The sequence below is a fragment of the Octopus bimaculoides genome, chromosome 5 (genome assembly GCF_046866305.1).
Source record: "Octopus bimaculoides isolate indiv1 chromosome 5, ASM4686630v1, whole genome shotgun sequence".
Lineage (NCBI taxonomy): Eukaryota > Metazoa > Mollusca > Cephalopoda > Octopoda > Octopodidae > Octopus > Octopus bimaculoides.
In genome coordinates this window covers 29,463,080-29,489,135 of record NC_142932.1, presented here as the reverse complement: position 1 = coordinate 29,489,135, position 26,056 = coordinate 29,463,080, and the positions used below count along the sequence as shown (strand labels likewise).

Genomic DNA, 26,056 nt, shown 5'->3' with positions numbered 1-26,056 from the left:
TGTGAATACCCGTCAGAGTGTAAGTATCTTGAGAGAAAAGCTGAACATTAGAAGCATCAGTTGTGGTGTGCAAGAGAGACGATTGCGCTGGTATGGACATGTGGTGAGAATGGATGAGGATAGCTGCCTGAAAAAGTGCCACACCCTAACAGTTGAGGGAACCCGTAGAAGAGGTAGGCCCAGGAAGACCTGGGCTGAGGTGGTGAGGCAAGACCTTTGTACATTGGGCCTCACCGAGGCGATGACTACTGACCGAGACCTTTGGAAGTGTGCTGTGCGTGAGAAGACCCGGCAAGCCAAGTAAGATCGTTGCCAGTGCCCCTGGACTGGCTCTTGTGTGGGTGGCACATAAGATGCACCATTTTGAGCGTGGCCGTTGCCGGTACCACCTGACTGGTCTTCGTGCAGGTGACACGTAAAAGCACCTACTACACTCTCTGAGTGGTTGGCGTTAGGAAGGGCATCCAGCTGTAGAAACTCTGCCAAATTTAGATTGGAGCCTGGTGTTGTCATCCGGTTTCACCAGTCCTCAGTCAAATCGTCCAACCCATGCTAGCATGGAAAGCGGACGTTAAACGATGATGATGATGATGATGATGATGATGATATATGTGGGTATACAATAGAATCGTCAGTATTTTTAAACTCTGGGCTGATTCTGTTTCATTGATACACAGAACATTATATACTTACAAACGGTTAGCAACTTAAGCTTCTATAATGTTTTGATTAAAATCATCTCCAGATCTATCACTGTTGCCAGTTACATCAACTGAAGAGTGAACATTTTGTATACCATCACCACCAGCACAGCATTGTATCTTCAGTTATTTAACTTTCAATAGTCCTCATCAAGTGATCCTATTAATATGACTTCGTCTCAAAAAGAATAAAAAGTACCAACATAGAAATATTTTTTTTTAAATATATTTTTCATATTGTATTTAATGTACATTAAATACAATCAGAAACAGTCCAAAGCAGTTATTTAATAAAATCACAGCAAACTCTATAGCTTCACAGTATTTTTCCATCCAAGTGATACCTGAAATATTCCCAGCTCACAGAAATGAAAACAAAAAAAAACAAAAAAAACAAAAAAAAGGAAAAGAGTAAGAGATATAAAAGAATTAACAGGATATTAAATAAATGTGTTGTCAGTATGGTACAGCAGATTTTAATAACATTATTTAGTAGATTAAGTAACAAGTTCAATATCAACAAGGAGTTGTTATTTGATAAGTCTTTGCATGAAAAATGTGTATAGCATATTTGGAATGTTATTAAGTCCCCAGCTCAATGAAATTAGGACAATTGGCTGGGGATTATAGAGGAACCCTTCTTATTGAACTTTATCTAATATACTCAGTGTAAGTTTTAGGGAGCAAAGCTTGGCACTATGATTATAACTAATAAGGGTTTGTGAGATTATGATAACAGGGTAGACTTGTGGAGACATGACAAAAATTATATATTCTTTTAATGTTAATTTGTTTCCTTTTTATGGTGTATCAATAAATAACGAATGTTTAAGGTAGAAATGTGTCTGGATTAGCAGATGTTAGTAACCAGAAGATTTTCTTAATTTCACTAACTGTGATTTGTTTGAAATCATAGTCGCATCTTTCTGATGTTGAAGTTGTTGATGAAGTTAAGATGCTACTATGATGATAGCCAACAGCTGTTATCTAAATTTGGCCAGCACAATGTGACAGCAGTCAAATTTCCCACACTAAGCTGCCTTCCCATTCTCTTTTAAAAGGGATCACATCAGTTATAATGAAAGCTCCCATATAGTTGCTGTACATAATCTCTCAACCAAATTTCTTTCAGTAAACTGATGACAACTATGTTTCCTGGTGAAAAAATCTCTGGACAATAAACTCCACAGTAAAAACAGAGGAGATAACAATAGCTAGAAATCAGACTCTTGATCGGCAACAAGAGTACCATAGGTTTTGATCTGAGTGTGGCTTGTCAAATGCTAATCACAAAATAAATATTTGCTAAAGTTATAGTATATAAATGAATGATGAAGTTGGAAGATCAGAAGAATTAGAAAAGCGGAAACAAAATAGCAATCATTGAAAATATGTATAAAAGATGTATATGTTATGAAGCTTAGGTTGCACAAGTGTTTGATATACACTGGGAGATATCCATAAAGAACTGAAGAGTACATCATTTCAAAAAAACAAATGAAACAAAAGCATGAATGTGATGGTTTGGAATGCGACTTCTCTTTGGAATTACTGGAGCCAAAGCAGCCCCTTTAACTCCTTAGTTATATTTCCAGAAATGGCTTAGCATCTGTGCTTTTATAACTAATATGATAACTTGCTGTTACTTAAGGAGTGAAGGTCTACAAATACAGGGTTATTCGTCTCCTCTACTAAGAGAGCAAAACCCTTGAAAGTTAAATCTTTTAAGTACATGCCAGTCACTACATGTTACTAAAACAACAATAAATCTTAATTATTATTTTTAATGTATATATATATTAACTTTTTCTCATTTAATACTTATCAGTTAGTTATTTATCTATAATTTGATAATTAATCAAACCCATTTTTGTTCTCTTGAAATACTTTCAGAAATTCTGTATCGTAATTTAACTTAGTAATAAAAACAAAACTAGATTGGCTGCTACATCCACTAGGCAACATATTTTAATTAGATTAAATGTCAAAAATAAATAGAATGCAGAGACAAGGCACAAGCAATAAATGATGAGAAGTGATTTCTAAATCACTTCTGATCATTTAACGAGGTTATTGTACACAGTGCTCAAGTGCACGACTATACTGTGGTAGCCCTATCATTAAATGCTGCTATCAAGCTATAAAAGATAAAATGAATATAACAAAGAGTTTCCACTGAAGACAATGAATGAATATATGGCCAACATCTTGATCAAGTGGTCACTTAAAAAAAAAACAAAACCTAACATTCTTTGATACAAAGAGCTCACAGAGGCTAATGAATGGAAAACAAAAAGTAGGCACTTGAAAATATATGTATTATAACCTCTTAAAATACCTACATAATTTTGATCAGGAGGCAACACTTACCCCCACTTAAACATGGATGTTCTGTTAGAACAATCTATACTGCAGTAGTTAGCATGAGAAAATCTCCCATATTGGCTTTTGTTGCAAAATGCACTCACTCTTGCTAATATCATTAGTGGAGAGATAAACAATGGTGCATTTTGCAACAAAATGCCAATATGAGAGTTTCTCTCATGGTATTTACTGCAGTAAAGTTTGTTCTACAGAACATCCACTTTTAAGTGGGGATAAATATTACCACTCAGTATTAATATTGCCTCTGTCGCTAATATATAATTTTGATCAGGTCTGGTAATACAAACAGGAAATTAGAAGTCAAGACAGGAGTTTATGCTTTTTATTTAAATCAGCAGAAGTTACAAACTGACTCAAAAGCTGAGAATTTTGTGCAAAATACGAAACTCTTGGTTCTTGAATCATTTAGTAAATTCTGCCAATCAAAATAAAAAAAGATATTTAATTTTGATGTGATTTAGAGCATAACAATGAATGATCTTTTGGATATGAAATTCCACTATTTACTTGGTCTATTTTTGTAATATTTTTGAAATTTTGATATTTTCGTAGACATTTCCGATAGCCAAATTTTAATATTGTTATCCAGAATGCCCAAGAGATCAAATAGAATGTGACACTAGCGACACGCATGAATATTGGTATGTGTGGCATCGACAGGTAACAGTAGAGTAGGTTGCTGCCGACTACAATACGTACATAAGTGAAGGTGAAAATAAAAGCAGCATCAACCAAATCCGCAATAGCTGTGTCACGGTTACCAGAATATTTGAGAAACCATCGACACTGCAAGAAGGGATTGCTGATTTCAGATCCGAAGATGGTAGCTACAATTTCTGTGCCATATGAACCTGTAATCAAGCAGATGGCCAGAGCAATAATTGATACAAAGTGGTGACACAGCATCGTTTGACCTACAAAGACAAAAAGAAAAAAAAAAAAAAATAGTTTTGCTCCAGCTGGCCACAGTCGAATGACTGAAACAAAAAGTAAAACAAACTTAAGGGTGGCTGTTTATACCTCTTCCCCATGTGTGTAAATCTATAATCTAATAAAATCCATCCATGATCATCCTGTTATTTTTTATTCAAGCATAGTTACATTTTTCAATGTATCCCTTTTTATGATGGTAGGGTGTGATATGACAGATTTTGCTATTATTTCTAGCAAGTCTAGAGTTCTTGTAGATAACTCTTCTTTGGCTCAACAGAAGCTCGTTAAAATTTAGGAATTTACATAATAATGTCACAAATTCTCAATGTGTAGTGACCATAGCAACAATGATTGTTGTTGGCACTCCATCGCTTACGATGTTGAGGGTTCCAGTTGATCCGATCAACGTAACGGCCTGCTCGTGAAATTAACGTGCAAGTGGCTGAGCACTCCACAGACACGTGTACCCTTAACGTAGTTCTCGGGGATATTCAGCATGACACAGTGTGACAAGGCTGGCCCCTTTTGAAATACAGGCACAACAGAAACAGGAAGTATGAGTGAGAGAAAGTTGTGGAGAAAGAGTACAGCAGGGTTCGCCACCATCCCCTGCCAGAGCCACGTGGAGCTTTAGGTGTTTTCGCTCAATAAACACTCACAACACCCGGTCTGGGAATCGAAACCGCAATCCTATGACTGCGAGTCTGCTGCCCTAACCACTGGGCCATTGCGCCTCCACAGCAACAATGATTAACTATCAAATAATCCAATCCACCTATCATCTAGCTGTCAATAGATATCACAATTTATTGCATGGACTGTAGCAGCAATGTAAAATTGGTATCAATTTTTCTAACTTGCAGAAGTAAAGTTCAGCTTCATCATGAAGGGCTTGCCAGACAGATTAGTCTTAAGCAGACTGCAGAAAGTTTAAAGCAGTGCATATACGACCTAATAAGCTATTGTCTCCGTTCACTTAGCTGTTGGAAAAAGATAGCAGATAGTTTGAATATGTCACTCAGTCCACCAAGGAAAAATTCTATTTCTTATCTTCTTAACAACATGGAATGACTCTTAAAGCTTTTCAAGTTTATATTTATAAATTAAGACCCTGTTGAACAACATGAGATAAAATCCTTAATTTTAAGGCAATACAGAACCTTTGTACAATAGAGTCGTATACACTACTTAAGGGACACAGTATGATAAGAATGGAAAGTGTCTAAATAACTTTTAAATCTTAAGAGGTTTTTTAAGGATGGACATGTAGCTCTGATTTCTTGGTATGACATAAATGTGAGTTAAATCTATTCCTGGATAGGATTGCAAATCATCAGATGATTTGGTACCGATTCCTTGATATATATAAATTTGAATTTATGTCTGCAGCCACTAAGAAAACTAGGGGTACACAAAGGACTTGCGAAAGCAGGATAAGTCCTATGTAGACCAGTAACTGGTTCATTACAGATCTGTAGCTATCACAGAATTCATATAAAAAAATGGTAAATGAATAAGTACTGGATAGGACAAGATAAAGAAAAAAGGCAGAGAGGTGGAAACGAGAATTAACTGAAGGATTTGTGTCTATGTACACTGCTAAATATAAATGTGTATGTACATATACGTTTAAGTAGGGGATAAGATAAAAAGAGATAAAGATTAAGAAACAGAATGATTGCACAAAACAACCACTAACACACAAGCTGATGCATAAACACATACATATGTAAGTATTTATTAAATACCTATGTACATGTATATGCATGCATATATATATATATATACATGTGTGCATCGAGGTGTCTGCATATGTGTATGTCCAATATACATATGTTAATGAAGGACTGGAAAACAATGAAGTGTGATGAGGGAAGGGTTAGAGTAAAGGGACATAAAGGAGAAAGGGAGAAGGTTTAAAGGTCAACTAATAAAAAAAAATGTGCAGTAGTGGTGGGGGAGAATATCCTCAAGTATAGGGAACATAGTATAAGTATACAATGATAAGAGAACTATGCAGAAATATGAGTGCATTCACCTAGGTGCACATAAGCATGGTATTTCTTGAGTTTTATAGTGTTGAATTTAAATATTCCTTCCAGCCTGGAGTGGGTTAGAGGAAACCATTTCAGTGTAGAGTCTATAAAAAATCATACACTGGCTGTGTGGTAAGAAGCTTGCTCACTAACCACATGGTTCCAGGTTCAGTCTCACTGCATGGCACCTTGGGCAAGGGTCTTCTACTGTAGCCTTGGGCTGACCAAAGCCTAGTGGGTGGATTTGGTAGAAGGAAACTGAAAGAAGCCTGCGATATATAGATATATATATATCAAAATTGAACCACACCACAATTAAATGGAAATTGTAATTGTGGCTGATGCCAATGCCGCCTGTCTGGCTCCCCGTGCTGGTGGCACGTAAAAAGCACCCACTACACTCTCGGAGTGGTTGGCGTTAGGAAGGGCATCCAGCTGTAGAAACTCTACCAAGTCAGATTGGAGCCTGGTGCAGCCTCCTGGCTTCCTAGACCCCAGTTGAACCGTCCAACCCATGCCACCATGGAGAACAGACATTAAACGATGATGATGATGATGATTATATATATATATATTTATATATATATATATATATATATATATATATATATATATATATATATATATATGTATATATATATATATATATATATATATATATATATATATATATATATATATGTATGTATCATCATCATCATCGTTTAACGTCCGCTTTCCATGCTAGCATGGGTTGGACGATTTGACTGAGGACTGGTGAAACCGGATGGCAACACCAGGCTCCAGTCTAATTTGGCAGAGTTTCTACAGCTGGATGCCCTTCCTAACGCCAACCACTCAGAGAGTGTAGTGGGTGCTTTTACGTGTCACCCGCACGAAAATAGCCACGCTCGAAATGGTGTCTTTTATGTGCCACCCGCACAAGCCAGTCCAGGGGCACTGGCAACGATCTCGCTCGAAAATCCTACGGGAGCCAGTCAGGCGGTACTGGCAACGGCCACGCTCAAAATGGTGCATCTCATGTGCCACCCGCACAAGAACCAGCCCAGGGGCACTGGCAACGATCTTACTTGGCTTGCCGGGTCTTCTCACGCACAGCACATTTCCAAAGGTCTCGGTCAGTAGTCATCGCCTCGGTGAGGCCCAATGTATGAAGGTCTTGCCTCACCACCTCAGCCCAGGTCTTCCTGGGCCTACCTCTTCCACGGGTTCCCTCAACTGTTAGGGTGTGGCACTTTTTCACGCAGCTATCCTCATCCATTCTCACCACATGTCCATACCAGCGCAATCGTCTCTCTTGCACACCACAACTGATGCTTCTAATGTTCAGCTTTTCTCTCAAGATACTTACACTCTGACGGGTATTCACATTGACATTACACATCCAACGGAGCATACTGGCTTCATTCCTTGCGAGCTTACGTATGTCCTCAGCAGTAACAGCACATGTTTCACTGCCATGTAGCATGGCTGTTCGTACGCATGCGTCATACAGTCTGCCTTTTACTCTGAGTGAGAGTCCCTTTGTCGCCAGCAGGGGTAAGAGCTCTCTAAACTTTGCCCAAGCTATTCTTATTCTAGTAGCTACACTTTCAGCGCACCCACCCCCACTACTAACTTGGTCGCCCAGATAGCGGAAGCTATCGACTACCTCTAGTTTTTCACCCTGGAATGAGATAGAACTTGTTTCCTGTTTGTTTACAGTCTTTATTGCACCTGAACATCTACCACAAACAAAAACTAACTTGCTAGTTAACCTGCCTTTGATGTTGCTGCACCTCTTATGTGTCCATAGCTTGCACCGGGTACATCTTATAGAGTTACTACCTACTCCTTTTCTACATACTGAGCAGGGCCATCTACCTGAAGGGGTTTGTGTTTTATCTACCTTCCTACTTATTAGGATTTTGGTTTTAGCTAGGTTGACTCTAAGGCCCTTCAATTCTAGACCTTGCTTCCACACCTGAAACTTCTCCTCTAGTTCTGATAGTGACTCCGCAATTAGGGCAAGGTCATCAGCATAGAGGAGCTCCCAGGGGCAACATATCTTGAACTCCTCTGTGATTGCCTGGAGGACAATGATAAATAAGAGGGGGCTGAGGACGGAACCTTGGTGGACCCCTACCTCTACCCGGAATTCATTGCTGTACTCATTTCCAACCCTCACCTTACTGGCAGCATCTCTGTACATGGCTCGCACAGCTCTCACTAACCATTCTTCTATCCCAAGTTTCCTCATTGACCACCAGATAAGGGATCGGGGGACCCTGTCAAAGGCTTTCTCCATGTCAACGAAAGCCAGGTACAGAGGTTTATCCTTAGCTAGGTATTTCTCCTGCAACTGTCTCACTAGAAATAAGGCATCAGTAGTGCTTTTACCTGGCACGAACCCAAACTGCATCTCATCTAAATTGATTCGCTCCCTAATTAGTTGGGCTATGACCCTCTCTGTAACTTTCATAACCTGATCTAACAGCTTGATGCCTCTGTAATTATTTGTATCTAAAGTGTCACCTTTACCTTTGTAGCAGTTGACTATGATGCTGCTACACCAGTCATTGGGTATGACTCCTTCGTGTATCACCTGGTTCGTAATACGGGTGACTAGGCTATAGCCAACACTGCCAGATATTTTGAGCATCTCTGCAGTGATTCCTGATGGGCCGGGGGCTTTCCCGGTCTTCATACTCTTAATTGCTTTATCTACCCTGGTACTATCAACTCGGATAGCTGGTCCCTCTATTGGGTCGACATACGGCAGGCTCTCTTTCTCCCATTCATTCTCTTTATTAAGCAATCTATCGTAGTGGCATCTCCAGACCTCTTTCTTTGCATCCTCATTTAGTGCAAGCGTACCATCATCCATGCGAACACATTTCTCTCCTACAACATCACTATTCTCTCTCCTACACTGTCTTGCAACACGAAATACCTCGAGTCTTTGGTCCTCACGGCGCAGAACATTGGCAAATCTTTCCTTATCTGCTTCCCCTCTGGCTGAATAAACCTGTCGCCTAGCCTCCCTTCTGGCACATTGGTACAATTCCCTGCTACCACCGTTCTTCCAGTCCTTCCAAGCCTGTTTCTTTTGTCTAATAGCCCTGTCTACCTCCTTGTTCCACCACCACGTTACTCTGGGTCGGGAGGGGACCTTACACCACCCACAAATCTGGTCGGTGGCTTTCAACAGGTTGTCCCGCAGAAATCTCCAATTGTCTTCCACGTTGTATGATGCTATATCCCCTTCTATTTCGTTAAATGCTTCAAGTAACTTGTCTCTAAGTCTCTGTCCGTTTGCAAGGTCTTTAAGCTTCCACACCCTTCTCCTCCAAGCCTGTCTAATTCTGGGCACCCATTTTGCCTTGATCCCAAAGTCGCTAACTACTAATCTATGTTGTGGGGTACATTCTTTGCCAGGGAAGGTTTTGGCATTTATAAGCCGCCCTCTTTCCCTATTTCTGGCGAGGATGTAGTCGATTTGGCTAGAGTGTCTGCCGGAGCGGTAGGTGACTAGGTGACTGGCAGGTTTCCTGAAGTTGGTATTGCAGACCATAAGATCGGTTGCATCACAGAACTCCAGCAGTCTGGTTCCCTCCTCGTTGCGGGAACTGAAGCCATAGCCTCCATGTATGCCATGGAAGCCTCCAGCACGACGTCCGACATGACCGTTGAAGTCTCCAGCCACAAAGAGAAGGTCCCTGTCACTCGTCGACGAGGTAGTTTGCAAGAGGGTGTCATAGAATTGGTCTTTCAGACCATCTGGTAGCCCCGGTTGAGGTGCATAGGCTGAGATGACAGTAGCTAATCTATGATGAAGCACTAGTCTGATCTTAAGTACTCTGTCACTTACTCTAACGACCTCGATTACCTTATCCACCCATTTCTCCGCTAGAAGTATTCCTACGCCCCCGACCCCGTCAGTGTTCCCTGCCCAGAAAATCTTGTACCTGTGTTCTTTGCCTGTGAGGAACCTCGCAGAACCTCCTCTCCATCTTACTTCCTGGATGCAGCACATATCTACGCGTCTCCGTTCAAGCATCTCAACAATTTCACCAGATCCTATTGTATGTGTCTACGCATGCATGTCCTTCAATGTGTCTGTGTCTTTTGTAAGTGCATGTGTGTATGGGGAGTGTCTGTATCACCTATATACTCTGTTAATACGTGTTCGTTTGTATTTGTTTTTATTTATTTATTTGTTCATGTGTGTGTGTGTTTTTTTTTTCTTCTTGTATTTAATTAAATTTTGTTAACGTATGTATTATTTAATTCCATTTGTTTATCTCTGTGTTGTATTATACTTTGTTCATATTATTATTGGTTTATGGGTAACATGTTGTCACATGCTGTGGTTTGTGGTTTGTTAGTGGTGTGTGTTAGTGTTCCATTCTAGTTTCCTATTCAAGCTAGGTTTCTCTTCTATTATGTGTGTAGCTTCAGTAATTTGTATAAGTGCTGCATCACTGCTATGTGTAGATAAGATTTTAATTTCTATGTTGTTGATTGAGCCTCTATGTTCTTGCTCAGCGTGCTGGTACAGAACTGATGAGTTCTTCCCTTCCTTAAGTTCCCTCCAATGTTCGTTTGCCCGCTCCCCTATGCTACTTGCTGTTTCGCCTACATACGTCATTGTCTTATTTCTGCATCGTCCCTCTGTACATCTTATACTATAGACCACATTTCTGGTTTTGCAGTTCGTTTGTGGGTTCTACTGAAAGGGTATGTTCTACTGATAAGGGATTTAATAGGGTTGCCTGGCCTTTCAACAACCTTAATTCTTAGCTTAAGTTTGTCACTTGATGTCTGTGACAGCACGGAAGATCTCCTCAGCAGGATCAACGACTGCAACAACACTTGCAACCTGACAGGGTGTATAGTGGGTAGCATGGATGTGGTATCACTATACCCATCTATCGACGTGGATTTTGCAGTGGAAAAGTGCGTGGAGATGATCAACGAGAGCGAAGTAGAGTTCCAAAAAGTCAACACAGAAGAACTGGGCCTCCCACTTAGATTGACATATGACGATGTATATCTAGATAGATACGACCTTAGAGATTTCTGCCCTAGTAGACGTCTAAGAGGTAGACCACCCACAATTACCTCTATGGCTAGGAAGACCCCTATAGAGAGATGGAGTGGATGAACCAGAGCCATACACCAGGTAAAGAAAATGATCGCACATGCACTAGGAGCTAGTATAAAGGTCACCCTAAAAGGCCACACCTTTAAATTTAACAACAAATTATACGCCCAGGACGAGGGGGTAGCCATCGGTGTTAGTATCGCCGGTGATGTGGCCAATCTCTTCATGGTATGGTGGGACAGAAGGCTTAAGGAACGCCTGACACAGAACTCCATACTCGTGAATGTGTACTCTCGATATGTCGATGATATCAACTTAGTGGTAAAGACACCCCCACAAGAGAGTACCCCTGAAATAGAAATAGAAACTAAGACTATGGAGAGCATCCAGCAAATAGCTAACTCCATCCACCAGAGTATTAAAGTTACGATAGACTACCCTACTAAACACCCTAACCATAGATTACCTGTATTAGATACTGAACTTTGGCTAGAAACTAAGAACAATAAAACCAGAATCCTCCATTCACACTATACAAAACCTATGGCCTCCAAATACCTGATCCACCGGAACTCGGCTATTGCGGACAATGCCAAATTCAACATATTGATGGCAGACCTCATCAGAGTAATGCGAAATGTCTCCTGCATGTGCGACCCTACAGAATTAAAGAGACATATACAACATTTCGTCCACCGCATGCAGTTCTCAGGTTACAGCCATAAAGAAAGGATCAGGGTATACAAAGGAGCTATGAAGAAGTTTGAAACAATCAAACACAACAATAGGAATGGGATTTGCCCACTCTATAGGAGCAAATCATGGAACACCATAGAAAGGACTAAGAAGAAAATAGGGAAGGCAAGCTCATGGTACGATAGCCACAAGTACCAGAGCGTCATGTTCGTCGACACCACCCTTAGAGGCGAACTGGCGTACCGCTTTACAAGGGCCCTAGACAAACTTAAGCTAAGAATTAAGGTTGTTGAAAGGCCAGGCAACCCTATTAAATCCCTTATCAGTAGAACATACCCTTTCAGTAGAACCCCCTGCACTGATAGGAACTGTATCGTATGTAGATTTAGCCCACAAACGAACTGCAAAACCAGAAATGTGGTCTATAGTATAAGATGTACAGAGGGATGATGCAGAAATAAGACAATGACGTATGTAGGCGAAACAGCAAGTAGCATAGGGGAGCGGGCAAACGAACATTGGAGGGAACTTAAGGAAGGGAAGAACTCATCAGTTCTGTACCAGCACGCTGAGCAAGAACATAGAGGCTCAATCAACAACATAGAAATTAAAATCTTATCTACACATAACAGTGATGCAGCACTTATACAAATTACTGAAGCTACACACATAATAGAAGAGAAACCTAGCTTGAATAGGAAACTAGAATGGAACACTAACACACACCACTAACAAACCACAAACCACAGCATGTGACATGTTACCCATAAACCAATAATAATATGAACAAAGTATAATACAACACATAGATAAACAAATGGAATTAAATAATACATACGTTAACAAAATTTAATTAAACACAAGAAGAAAAAAAAAACACACACACACATGAACAAATAAATAAATAAAAACAAATACAAACGAACACGTATTAACAGAGAATATAGGTGATACAGACACTCCCCATACACACATGCACTTACAAAAGACACAGACACATTGAAGGACACGCATGCGTAGACACATACAATAGGAATACAAAATACAAAATGGCTGATAGTTAGCAAGGTGAGACACACATAAGAAAGAAGGAAACAAAGGACCACTGATGAGGTCACAGAAGTGTGACGAAAGAACTCTGGCCGAAATAAGATTAAGATTAATGTAATATAAAGCTGAAGCAAATTAACACCAAATATACAGTGCGTGTGTTTTTATTGGCTAAACTGGCAATATGACCATCCCCAAGTACAACAACATCTGTTTCAACACACGATTTCACATCAAAAATCTTGCAAAACAAATATATATATATATATATATATATATATATATATATATATATATATATATATATATATATATATATATGTATGTATGTGTAAATATTTATGTGTGTGTGTGTCTTGCATCTGTGTTTGTCCTGACCACCATCACCTAACAACCGATATTGGTGTGTTTACATCCTTGTAACTTAACAGTTCGGCAAAAGCAACCGATAAGACAAGTACTAGGCTTACAAAGAATAAATCTAAAATCCTTTAAGGCGGTGCTCCAGCATGGCCGTAGTCAAATGACTGAAACATGCAAAAGAACAAAAGAATACACACACACACACACACACACACATATGTGCAGCAGCAGCCGCTGCCGCCACTACCACCACCAACATCATCATTTTATGCCCTTTTTCCCATGCTGGCATGGGTTGGATGGTCAATAGGAACTGATGAAGGTGTCATGAGCTCTAATTTCTGCTTTGGCATAGTTTCTACAGTCAGCTGTCCTTCCTAATATTTTATTGTGTTGAATTTAAATATTCCCTCCAGCTTGGAGTGGGTTAAAGGAAACCATTTAGGTGCAGCGCTTACAGGCGCTTTTTTCTTCATGGCATTAGCGCAAGTGAGGTCACCAAGTACTCATAAGTCAAGACCCTCCTCCTCAACTGAGTTGGGTGTGTCACTGAAGGATTCAAAAGTATGATAGAGGGACAGGAATAAGTGTCTTGTTGAAGGGGTGAGTACATGGCTTCTCTAACTGGGAAGAGAAAAACGGTGAGGGTGAAATCTCAAAGTACAAGGGAGAGAATAGGGATAGATGGACAGAACAGGTAGGTGGATGGGTTGGTAGGAAGGTGTGCTGAAGTGTGGAAAGAGTGTGACAGATGATAAGAGATGGAGAGAGAGGTGGATGCAGTGGGGGAAGGGGAAGTGAAGGAAGTAGGAATGGACCAGGGAAGAGAAGATAGGGGACAGTAATAGGAATATAACGTGTGAAGTGTAGGGGAATAAATAGTGTCATTTACAACAACGGGAGTGAGTGGTGCTATAGTTAGAGGACGGATGGGATTTAGAAGAACAGTTGTGAGAGAAGGCTTAACAATAATAAGTCACTTACCATCTGTTTGAAAATATAAACACCAGAAAAAGTCAAAGATGAAATATCCAACTGAAATAATTGCAATGGACTCTTGAAAAGATGTGTTGGGTCCACCTGAAATCAACAATTATTTGATAAAATTTAGACATTAATTAAATAATTGATAAATAAAAAAAAGCAACAACAACACTAGCCGCTGCCACCACCACCATTTTAAGGTTATTTTTTCCAAATAAAATGGAGTCAGCCATGTGACCCCCAGAACAGTGATTGCTATTTTAAACCATCGTCAACATAGAATCCTCATGAAAGAGCTCTTAATAGTCACATGCCATTCTTGTTACCTTTTACTGAATGATGTTAATTAACTCTTTTAAAAATATGAAAAAATTAATAACTAATTTGTGTGATTATAATTTTTCATGCTCTTAACTTGGATTATAGAGCTGAAATTATTTTGAACATTAACAAGCGCAGATTGCTTCTCAAAACCACAGTTTTAGGTTTAGTTCCAACACATGGAAGCTTGGGAAAGTATCTTCTAGAATGAGACAGAAATTGAAAGAAACCTGTTGTATATAATATATGTGTGTGTGTGTGTGTGTGTGTGTGTCCCTTTTTGCTAGTTTCTTATCTTTCAATTCTATACCCAATTCAGTCAAGAGGTATAGAATTGAGATTGCTTGGTAACCTCACCAGTGCTGGTACCACATAAAAAGTATCCAGGACACTCTATGAAGTGATTTGCATTACAAAGGACATCCCACTACAGAAACGACACTAAAGCAGATATTAGAACTTAGGGCAGCCCTCCATCTCATCTGTTCACGACAACCCATACAACCCATGCCAGCATGAAAGAAAGGACATTAAGTGATGATGATGATGGTGGTGGTGGCAGTGGAGTTGATGATAATGATGATGACAACAACAATGATGATGATGATGATGATATGTAGGTTTTCTGGACAATAAAAAGATTTAATTACTTTGAAATTCTCATGACTCTGCCAGCCTACATGAGAACTCACAGCACTTTTTATATATCCATTGTTTCTCAACACATTATTTTCCACGTATTTTCGTCCTTGGCTAACACAGCATGTCCTCTATGTAGTCTACTTTGCCAATAAACAAACTTTTTGCCATCACTCAGGACTATCTCATATTTTTAGTCGGGGAAAACTACATTATTTACTGCATCCTTCCTTTTGAAGTTATAAAGTATGATAAGAGAGAAACTTAGTAGCTATTTCTAGCAGGCTGACTGACCACATGAATTGTCCCACATTGTTGTATAGATCTAGATCAGCCCTAACTGAGCAAACCAATAATGACTCTCTTTACTCTTTTACTTGTTTCAGCCATTTGACTGTGGCCATGCTGGAGCACCACCTTTAGCCGAGCAAATCGACCCCTCAGGACTTATTCTTTGGAAGCCTAGTACTTATTCTATCAGTCTCTTTTGCCGAATTGCTAAGTTACAAGGAAGTAAATACACCAGCATCGGTTGTCAAGCGATGTTGGGGGACAAACACAGACACACACATACAAATATATATACATATATACGACGGGCTTCTTTCAGTTTCTCTCTACCAAATCTACTCACAAGGCTTTGATAGGCCTGAGGCTATAGTAGAAGACACTTGCCCAAGGTGCCACACAGTGGGACTGAACCCAGAACCATGTGGTTGGTAAGCAAACTACTTACCACCCAGCCACTCCTGCGCCTATATGACAGTTATTTTTTATTTTTTTCTTTTGCAAAGGAAACTGCATTCAGGACTACATTATCTGAGATTTTTTTACAGACAGCAGGGAGTATATAACAGGAGAGAGATTTTGCTGCTATTTCTAGCAGGATGAGTTACCATCTAGAGACTTCTTTGTGCCATGTAAAAATTATCCATGCTTGTGCCACCTATGCCAGTGGTGCATAAAAAAGTCCATTGCCCCTCAACTTACCAGCCCTGGTTAAACTCTCCAACCCATGCTAGTATGGACAACAGATCCTAAATGATGATGTAAACAATATTACAATATTATACAATATGACATTATAAAAAACAGTATTATGACATTATGAAGTATTTACCTGCATCTGTAAAAGGCCATGGACCTTGAATAAAAGTGCAGTAGTATGAGAGAGAGGTTATCAGCAGTGCGTGTAGCAGACTTACAGAACGACATGACCATTCATATGACTTGCTTCTCCAAAAGTAACACACGAAACAATAGAGACTTGTCCACAGAGATGATGTCAGTACAACTTGAGTTAACATACCATTCACTTGAAATGTTTCCTGGAAAAGTAAGAATATAATAGAAACATGAATATTTCTAAGTCTCTCTAAAGAAGACTACGGCAGCGGTACTGGATATTAATAGTTATTGCCAAGCTAACATGGCAGTCCAGGAAAATGGAACGAATGCTGCCGTTGATTAGATCCAAGAGGCCATCACCTCTAGCTAGCTATATATTATTAGAAAACAAATTTTTATCTTCCTCTCTACCTTGAAATACATTCAGTTTGTCAAATATCATGATCTCAAATAGAAGCTTAGGCCTTTCATGACAATATTTCTAATGAAATTCATTGTCAATTATGAAAATGCCTTGGAAGGATTAGTAAAATAATAAACTTACTCATTAAGGATTAGTAAAATGAAATTTTGGCGGAGGGGTGAGCAGTAGATTAGATTGACCCCAGTATGCATCTGGTACTTAATTTATTGACCCCAAAAGAAGAAAGGCAAAGTCAACCTTGGTGGAATTTGAGCTCAAAAGAAAGACAGACAATCTCTTGTTATGAAGACATTGTCATGACAGGAGGACACTAACTGCTGGTGTGTGTGTGTGTTTGGATAATGTTGGCTTGTAGTAGATGTCATTAAAGGAGAGCCCTGAGGAAGTGTTGGCTAGAATTACATGTATAAAGAAGGAGCCTATTGAGTTTAAACAGAACCAGTGTGACACCATTGGGATGGTAAAAAGAGTAGAAAGATACAGATGGTGAAGAAGGGAGAATTAAGTATGAGAACATAACCCAGGCATCTTACAAGCGCTTAAAAGAATTCATTGTATGAGTCTTTTTATAGTTTACTTCAGTGCATTTGTCAAATATAGTGTTCCTTCGCTGTCAGCTTGCTTGTAATCCTACTTCACCCGAAATGCATGAATAATATAAACAGATATATCATAATTTTTACCAAATTCTTTTTGAATATTGAGCATGGCTATTTCTATGATGATAGTAGAGACTTATATTTTGTTTTCCTTATTAAAACTTGCGCCTGTTCAACATACTTTGAGACTTCATGCTTGTAGATCTGATTCCTTGTGCATACATGTGGGTTTATGCAGATGTACAAAGGAATCAGACCTTTTATTTCCAATTTTTAGACCTTTCATGAGTTTCTTGGGCTGCATGAGAAAGTAAATGAATGACATCTACAAACATTTAACAGAAGAATTTATTATTGCACAGAGTTAAACTGTGTTGGTCTTTTATGAATAACAACAGCCATAATTACATACTGGGAGAGATACACTGCATGGAATTTACAATAAGCTCACTGATACTGCAACGTGTGGCTAACTCAATATAACTGAAAGCAATTGAGTTATATTTGTGATGATGGAGTTTCCTGTTGTCTATCTATCATGTCTTAACTGTCTTCCTGGGTCGTCTATCTGCCATTTGTCTTAACCATCTTCCTGGGTCGTCTACCTGTCATCTGTCTTAACCATTTTCCTTGGTCATCTATCTGCCACCTGTCTTAACTATCTTCCCGGGTCGTCTATCAACCACCTGTGTTAACCGTTTATGACAAAAATTTGTGACAAGAACAGAGACACATTGCACATTTGCTTCAACATTCTGCCTGGTAAAAAGTGAGATGTGAATGAGTTGGCTACTCTCAACAGTCTGCACAGTGTGTTGGATCCATAAGTGGATTTTCTATAAGGTATAAGAATATTCTAAAAAACTGACTCATGCAATGGCTTGACTCTGACTGGTTGTTTAATATACCAATCACATGAAATTATTGTGGTTTAGCTTTGGTCAGACTGGTTCCCCAATGGTTTGACCTCGAGTCACCGCAGACCATGCACTAACCACAATTCCTAGTCTTTCCTCCTCAAAGCATCGTCTCTCTGGAATCTCCTCCCAGTTCATATCTTTTCCCTATGTGTCAAGTTACAATTGTCTGAATGGAACATAAATGGCATTAATCTCACCCATATCAGAGAGCCTGCTAAGGTAATGGGCACTGCCCCTTCAACAACAGCTAGTAAATTAAATAAAGTGTGTGTGTGTGTGTGTGTACGCGCGCGCATTTTTAAGAGTTTTCGCTTAAAATCCAGTGTTATGTGAAAAAACGTAACTGAGTCATTTGATAAATAGAGATAAAATAAGTAGTGAAGTGAAATATGTAATACAATCAATGTGATTGACTAAAACCACGAAGGTGGTAGCCCCTGCATGACCCCAGTTCGATGAATGAAACCGGTTATTGAGTAAATAAAAAATAATAATCCCAGACACACGCACGCATGCACGACCCAAATATTACATAAATAACCTTAGTTTTATGAATACTCTACCTAGTTAAAAGTGGTAGCACGGGTGGTAGATATTTTTAGATGCTTGGCTATTGCTGGGACGCACAAATGCATAAACACTGGGAGCGGCGATAATATTTCGGACTGTTAAATTTAATTTTCTACATGAAGATACGCATCAAGCCAACGATATATCAGGAATGCAAACGTCTCAATTAAAATTTATTAACAAGAAACAGTACCTGAACTAGCCACAGCACACCGAGTTTTCTATTTCCTGATTGCAGTTAGTTTCAAATAATAAGAATACACGAAGCACCTAAACAACCACCCCCACTGCCTTATAATTGGATATAAAGGGGAACAACTCTTAAAAGACCTGAAATTTTCCATTGCGACTCGCCATAACAAATACACCTGTATATAAAACGATATATCTATATTATATTCATTTCATTAAAATCTGCAACACTGATTTAGTTACTATTTCTATTTTTACCAGCATTTGTAGTTCCTGCTTTACCCATCCACATAACGCTGTACCTAAGTTGAGCAAACGAGACATCTTGACGCAGTCGCTAGGTCTGGTAAAAATAGCAGCCAAACCCTCTTTCAGCCATAGACTACCTTTAGGTTGTGCTACCGTAGATATACTATGTCTGTATGGTCACGGGTGGAATGAATTTTGATCTGAAGTTTATTCGACCAGAATTGACTCAGGCTATGCACTAACAATGTAGTGCACAGAGAAATTCCTAACAACATGTATATGTTGGATGAAAAGAAGTTGTGTGGTTAAGAGTTTTGTTTTGTAACTATATGATTCTGTGTTCAATCTCACTGCACTGTACTTTGGTGTTGGATAACCCAATATCTTGTGACTACAATGTTGTAGACAAAAAGCTGTGCAGTGCAGAAGTCCATCGGATATATTATCTCCAACTCCGAGATGCATAAACAGAACCTTCGCTAACATAATACACATCTAATTTCGTGTACAAACGATGCACCGACCAAAATTATAGTTAGGCTTAATTCATTCCGTGATCAGTTAATAAAAAGCTGAATGCTCACAAAGGGTCATGATCATTTACAGACACACTAACCTCTGGGTAGTGTATATAGCATTATTAGAATACTATTATTAATGAACTGTACGTTTAGCATTTTCGATGTATTAGAAGATAAGATTATCGATTGATCTAAAGACGCGAGTGAGAAATAACAGAGAACTGTATAGCTGCTACTATACACTCACTACATCACACACAGAGACGGACATGCGGCTCTTGCTATCATTACACTAGTCTTCGGTGTTGACAAGCGTGGCTTTTGTTGGCAAGCGTGGCTTTTCGCTCATTTAGCCATCTCATTCGTTTGAATATAGAAGAAGCAATTCTCGCCGAATGAGAAAATGAAATTAATGACAGCTAACTTGTATGTAAACAAAGCTGTTACAATTGAATGATCACAAGTTTACGACCGATAAGATTCAAGACCCTTTTTTACTTTGCTAAACTGCAGATAGTATCATTTCGCTTTCTTTTAGCTGGCGACGAACATTACTTTTTTTTTTTTTTTTTTTTTTTCTAATTAAAAGAAATGTTTCTTTGTTTTTTTTTTAGTAGCCGGTATGACAAACAAGCTAGCCTCTCTCTCTTTTTCTTTCTCTCTAAGGCGTATGTGTGTGTGTGTGTGTGTGTGTGTGTGTGAATAGGCTGGTCCCGAAATAATTCTACAACAAAAATGAACAAATACAAAACCACAGAAGTTTATAACACAACAAACTATCCAGTCGTAACAACGATGAACAAAAAAAAAAAAAAAAAAAAAATTCGCCGGTTGTCAAACGAAATGATACTAAGCATGTTTTACAAAATGAAAGTGGAGCGCTATACTCAACGATCGTCCGTAAGCCCAAAAAGGGCGTGGTGATCACGGTCAGAACACCTTTCTTCATGGGTCAGTTAACTTTGCATTAAATAATAACACTCAAAAATATTATTATATCAGAGAGCTAATATTGAAAAAGAAATTTTAGTTACCGATAGTGTACTTATAAAAATATGGATCAGTTCCGGGCCGAACAGGATAGCTGCGTTAGCATGACTTTACAGGGTGGACTTCCTTGGAGATACAGACAGCAGCGAAGGCCGTTAAAGGGTGGGGTTTATCGCTGGGTACACACCAAATGGGTGTGGGACAACTTCCTTAGAGATTCTGTCTGCAGTGAAGGCCGTTCGCGTCGTTTATTCGTTGAAATGTAGCTAATATGTGTTTGTAAACACTGCGGTAGTGGTTATACGTTAGAAAAACGGAAAGAAGAGCATACAGACATTACGTCATCGAATTAGGTTATGGGTTCGTCCAATTTTTTTTTTTTGTGTGTAATTCTTAGTTTTATAAAATTAAAGAAGCTAAAAAAAAAATCGAAAATCTACCATAAATTCTTTGCTGCTTTTTATATTTTTCTGCAGTCAGTAGCGATGTTGTTAATTAGCTTCAGATCAACCTGAAAATGCAGATTCAAAACGAACACAGTCGACACCTCATGCTTTATAATTTAAAATGGCAAAACAGCGGCGGAAACCTGCAGGAAGACATGCGTTGTGTTCGGAAACGATGCTGTTACTAAACACGTGCGCTAGAAGTGGTTTACAAGATGTCGATTGGAAAATTTTCCGGTCAAAATGCACCTTGCTCTGGCCATCCAACTGAAATCAACAGCGATATAAAACCCCGTTATACAACCTGGATTGTCGCAGATATTCCGCAAATATCTCGTGAGTCCCATCCTGGAACCTATGGTTCACTCTCGATGCATTCACACAAAATATTTCAAAACACACACTTGTATGACTCTAAGAAGTATGTAACAATAAACAACAATAAGAAATTGGTGAACACAAAGTAACGGTTACGCAAAATATTGTTATATGTTCGCAGACTATTATAATTAACATGTGATTTATTTTAATGAAACATAACCTTGTTGCCATTAAAATGTTATTGAGTATTTTGTTACTTTCATAATAAAGTAAAAGTAACGACACTTGTGTAAAAAAAAAAAGAAAAAATCGGTTAATGTTTACATCTTGACATTAACCCATTTGGTTAGTTTAAATTAATCAAATTAGGCTGGCTATCTATCTATATATCTATCTATCTGTCTGTCTATGTGTATGTGTGCATGTGTATGTGAGTGTGGTGAAGGTGCATGGCTTAGTGGTTAGGGCATTCGGCTCGCGATTGTAAGGTCGTGAGTTCAATTCCCGGCGACGCGTTGTGTCCTTGAGCAAGACACTTTATTTCACGTTGCTCCAGTCCACTCAGATGGCAAAAAATTAGTAGTACCTGTATTTCAAAGGGCCGGCCTTGTCACACTCTGTGCCGCGCTGAGTCTCCCTGAGAACTACGTTAGCGGTACACGTGTCTGTGGATTGCTCAGCCACTTGCACATTAATTTCACGAGCAAGCTGTTCTGCTGATCGTATCAGCTGGGACTCTCGTCGTCGTAACTGACGGAGTGCTCCTTTGTGAGTGTGTATGTATACATATATATATGCCTATGTGTGCGTATGTGTATACATACTTATGCATATGCGTGGCACTCCGTCGGTTACGAAGAGGGTTCCAGTTGATCCGATCAACGGAGCAGCCTGTTCGTGAAATTAACGTGCAAGCGGGTGAGCACTCCCCAGACGAGTGTACCCTTAACGTACAGCGTGACACAGAGTGTGACAAGGCTGGCCCTTTGAAATACAGGTACAACAGAAACAGGAACAAAAGGTGAGAAAAAGTTGTGGTAAAAGTGTACAGCAGGGTTCGCCACCGCCCCTTGCCGGAGCCTCGTGGAACTTTAGGTGTTTCCACTCAATAAACACTCACAACGCCTCGTCTGGGAATCGAAACTGTGATACTACCACCGCGATCCCGCTGCCCTAACCACTGAGCCATTGCGCTTCCACCTTATGTATATACTTAATCTCTCTATCGGTGTGTATGTGTGTGTGTGTGATGAATGAACTAGGATCGGTTTTATCCGTTATCAACGTCATCAATATGGATGAACCACTTAGCAATAATTTTTGGATACGAGATATAGCTGACGACGACAATATATATATATCTATACTATAAAAGGCAAATCTACTCTGTGTGTGTGTATGCTTAAAATTCATACATTTACACAATTCTAAATTTCTTTGATTAAACAATCGCAATTAATATTCTAAATACAATAAGTTAGGTCACTGCGTCATTTTTTCACTCCAAAAATGTCCTAATAATGAATAAAATCCGTAAAACTACGGAGGTAAACATTTTCTCCCTAATAAAATCTAATTTCCTCTTTCTAATACAAATCCTTTCAACTCCTACTTTCTCTTATGAAGCTTTACGAAAAATCCAACAACAAATACAAAAAGAAAGGAAGGAGAAAAAGAAAACTATCAAAACTGAAACAATCACATTTCGATACTGTGATGACAGATACTAAAACTACATACAGAATTACTTTGCCCCTCTAAAATTAACTATTTCTATTCCTCTTACACATCGTTTCAATTGCTACTTTCTCTTATGAACGTTTACCAACGATCCAAGAAAAAAGACAAAGAAACGAAGGGGAATGAGAGTCAAATAAACAGACACACTGCCAATCATACGTAAATACACACATATATATGTACCTATGGTTACCAATAACCTCATTCTAATTGGCGGGAACTAAACCCTAACAGAGAAACGAAAGAAAAAGAGAGTCAAATAAATATTTTCCCCTGTAACACAATGTCATTTCCTCTTTCTATAACAACTTTCACCTTTTATTCCGCACATGAAATGCCACCTATACACTTACATACAAATACACAGATACATGCAAATACCTGTCACTTAGAAGAAGCTGCGATCAGATTCCTACATCCATTTGTGTGATGGCATCAATAATGACGCTGACCCAAGAAACATCGGCAAAATGTGCATTCTCCCCTCAACATATATACACGGGGGCCACAATACATGCACGAGCGAACACAAGACGCTATGACTTTCGTTCGGCACTATGGACGCCCTGATTTATTCATCATGTTTACATGTAACCCCAAGTGGGTTGAGGTAACACGGGAACTTCTCCCACACCAGCAGTACTGCCATCGGCATGATCTTATTGCCAGAATTTTCAAGCAGAAGCTGACTACGCTAATTGATTTCATAAAAAAAGGGCAGGTGTTTGGCCCTGTTAAGTGTCACATGTATACTGTTGAGTGGCAGAAGAGAGGGTTGCCACACGCACACATTTTGGTTTGGTTGGTCACCAAAATAGACCCTACACTTATAGATGAAATCATCAAAGCACAAATCCCAAACCTCACTGTTGACCGGCAGCTGTACGACATTGTCAAGGCACACATTATGCATGGTCCGTGCGGTCCCGGTTTTCAAAAATTCTCATGCCACAAAGACCATGTGTGCACTAAACGATACCCAAAGAGTTTCGTGGACGAGACCCAGACCGCTGGTGATGGATATCCACTGTACAGACGAAGGCGGCCTGAGAATGGGGGATTCACTATAACCTTACGGGGTCATCAAGTTGATAATAGATGGGTGGTCCCATACTGTCCATTACTGATGACAATTTTCAACGCTCATATAAATGTGGAGTTCTGTCATTCAGTATTTATGTTAACAAGGGTTCGGACGCTGCCATGTTCGGCCTTCAAAAGGACAATAGCATGGACGAGGTGTCGCAGTACTTGGCAGGTCGATATATCAGCAGTGGTGAAGCTTTTTGGCGGATATTCGGGTTTCCGCTTCACCAAAGGAACCCCGCCATCATACAACTCGCGGTTCATTTGGAAAACGGCCAGCGGACTTATTTTACTGAACAGACTGCTGCTCAATTGGCAGCCAATCGAAAAGAAACAAGTTTGACTGTTTTTTTAGGCTTTGCCAAATTGACACATTTGCCAAAACGCTTTTATACCCTCAGGTTCCGTCCTACTATGTGTGGTCAAAGAACACTTGGGTGTGTAGGAAGTCAGGTCAGGATGTTCAAGGACATCTCGGTGTCAAGTTTAACAGTTGTCTAGGAAGAGTGTACACTGGGCCTCCCAACCAGCATGAGTGTTTTCACCTTCGCCTTCTCTTTCATGACGTTGTCGGCCCACAAAGCTTTCAAAACATAAGAACTGTTGACAGTGAATTATGTGACACTTTCCTCGAAGCCTGCTTCAGGCGCGGACTTTTGGAGGACGATTCACAATGGGCCGCCACTATGGCGGAGGGCGTTTTGTTAAAATCCCCTAAAAGACTAAGATCGCTTTTCGCTATTCTACTCCTATGGTGCGACTTGGGTGATCCCGCCTCTTTATGGCTGACCTACAAAAATTACATGTCTGAAGATTTCCTGCATCAGGTTCACTTGCTAAATCCATCAATCGACGTCGAGTACAGTGACCTCATTTACAACAGAGCGCTGCTTGAAATCAAAGATACTGTTCTCAATATGGGCGGGAGTGCGTTGCCAGTGTATGGGCTACCTTCAACAAACCGGGAACGCCCAAACACACTGTCTTCCGATTTGCTGCGTGAGACATGTTATAATGTTGACGAACTTGCCCAGTACATAGCGAACAATGAGCCAAAGCTCCTTCCAGAACAGAAGTTCGCTTACAACTCCGTTATTAATTCTGTCCGGGACAAAGCTGGGGGGATTTTCTTCCTCGACGCTCCTGCAGGAACTAGCAAAACTTTTGTCACAAAATTAATATTGGCTGAGATTAGGCGAACACAAGGCGTTGCCTTAGCTGTGGCATCATCTGGAATTGCGGCTACTTTGTTGCCAGGCGGCAGGACAGCTCACTCCACTTTCAACCTTCCGCTTGACTTAGCGAAGACGGACACACCAATTTGCAACATCAGTAACAGCTCAGATCAGGCAGAAGTGTCCAGACGATGCAAGCTTATCGTTTGGGATGAATGTACAATGGCCCACAGAGGTGCTCTTGAGGCGCTACATAGATCTCTGAGAGACATCAAAGACTCTACAGTTCCCATGGGAGGCATAACACTTCTTCTTTCAGGGGACTTCAGGCAAACACTGCCAGTCATTCCCAAGGGGAATAGAGCTGATACAGTACGTGCGTGTCTTAAGTCATCTGCATTGCTAAGACATTGTTACAATTGTGAGAACAATAAAACAGCTTTTTCAGGGTCACCTCACATTCTACTGTTACCCACTTCTCAGAGTGCTGCAATGCTCTAG

General features: G+C 39.7%; 3 protein-coding genes across 6 annotated transcripts in view; 1 reads left to right on the top strand and 2 right to left on the bottom strand.

The window, feature by feature from the left end:
* LOC106881640 (putative G protein-coupled receptor 156) overlaps positions 1 to 14,327 on the bottom strand; it is a 66,506-nt gene extending 52,179 nt beyond the window's left edge. The window contains exon 1 of one of the 2 annotated variants that reach the window (XM_089352125.1): positions 14,235 to 14,327. The gene's annotated coding sequence lies outside the window, so the exon portion shown is untranslated. Of the gene's footprint in view, positions 1 to 3,785; positions 3,926 to 14,234 lie in introns of those variants that run through there. The other variant, XM_089352126.1, reaches the window with a different exon arrangement.
* The window catches only part of LOC106883079 (TLC domain-containing protein 5), a 33,059-nt gene extending 11,997 nt beyond the window's left edge, over positions 1 to 21,062 (bottom strand). The window contains exons 1-4 of one of the 3 annotated variants that reach the window (XM_052967876.2): positions 20,832 to 21,062; positions 16,315 to 16,522; positions 14,235 to 14,330; positions 3,786 to 4,000 (exon numbers count right to left, since the gene is read on the bottom strand). In XM_052967876.2, the coding sequence (XP_052823836.1) occupies positions 3,786 to 4,000; positions 14,235 to 14,330; positions 16,315 to 16,501 (498 nt within the window). In that variant the 5' untranslated portion in view covers positions 16,502 to 16,522; positions 20,832 to 21,062. Of the gene's footprint in view, positions 1 to 1,146; positions 4,001 to 14,234; positions 14,331 to 16,314; positions 16,523 to 19,028; positions 19,145 to 20,831 lie in introns of those variants that run through there. The other 2 variants (XM_014933960.3, XM_014933961.3) reach the window with 2 other exon arrangements.
* Positions 21,063 to 25,066: 4,004 nt separating this feature from the next.
* On the top strand, positions 25,067 to 26,056 carry LOC149135452 (uncharacterized). Its single transcript, XM_089353065.1, has one exon. The coding sequence runs from the start codon at positions 25,067 to 25,069 to the stop codon at positions 26,054 to 26,056; it is 990 nt and encodes a 329-aa protein (XP_089209191.1).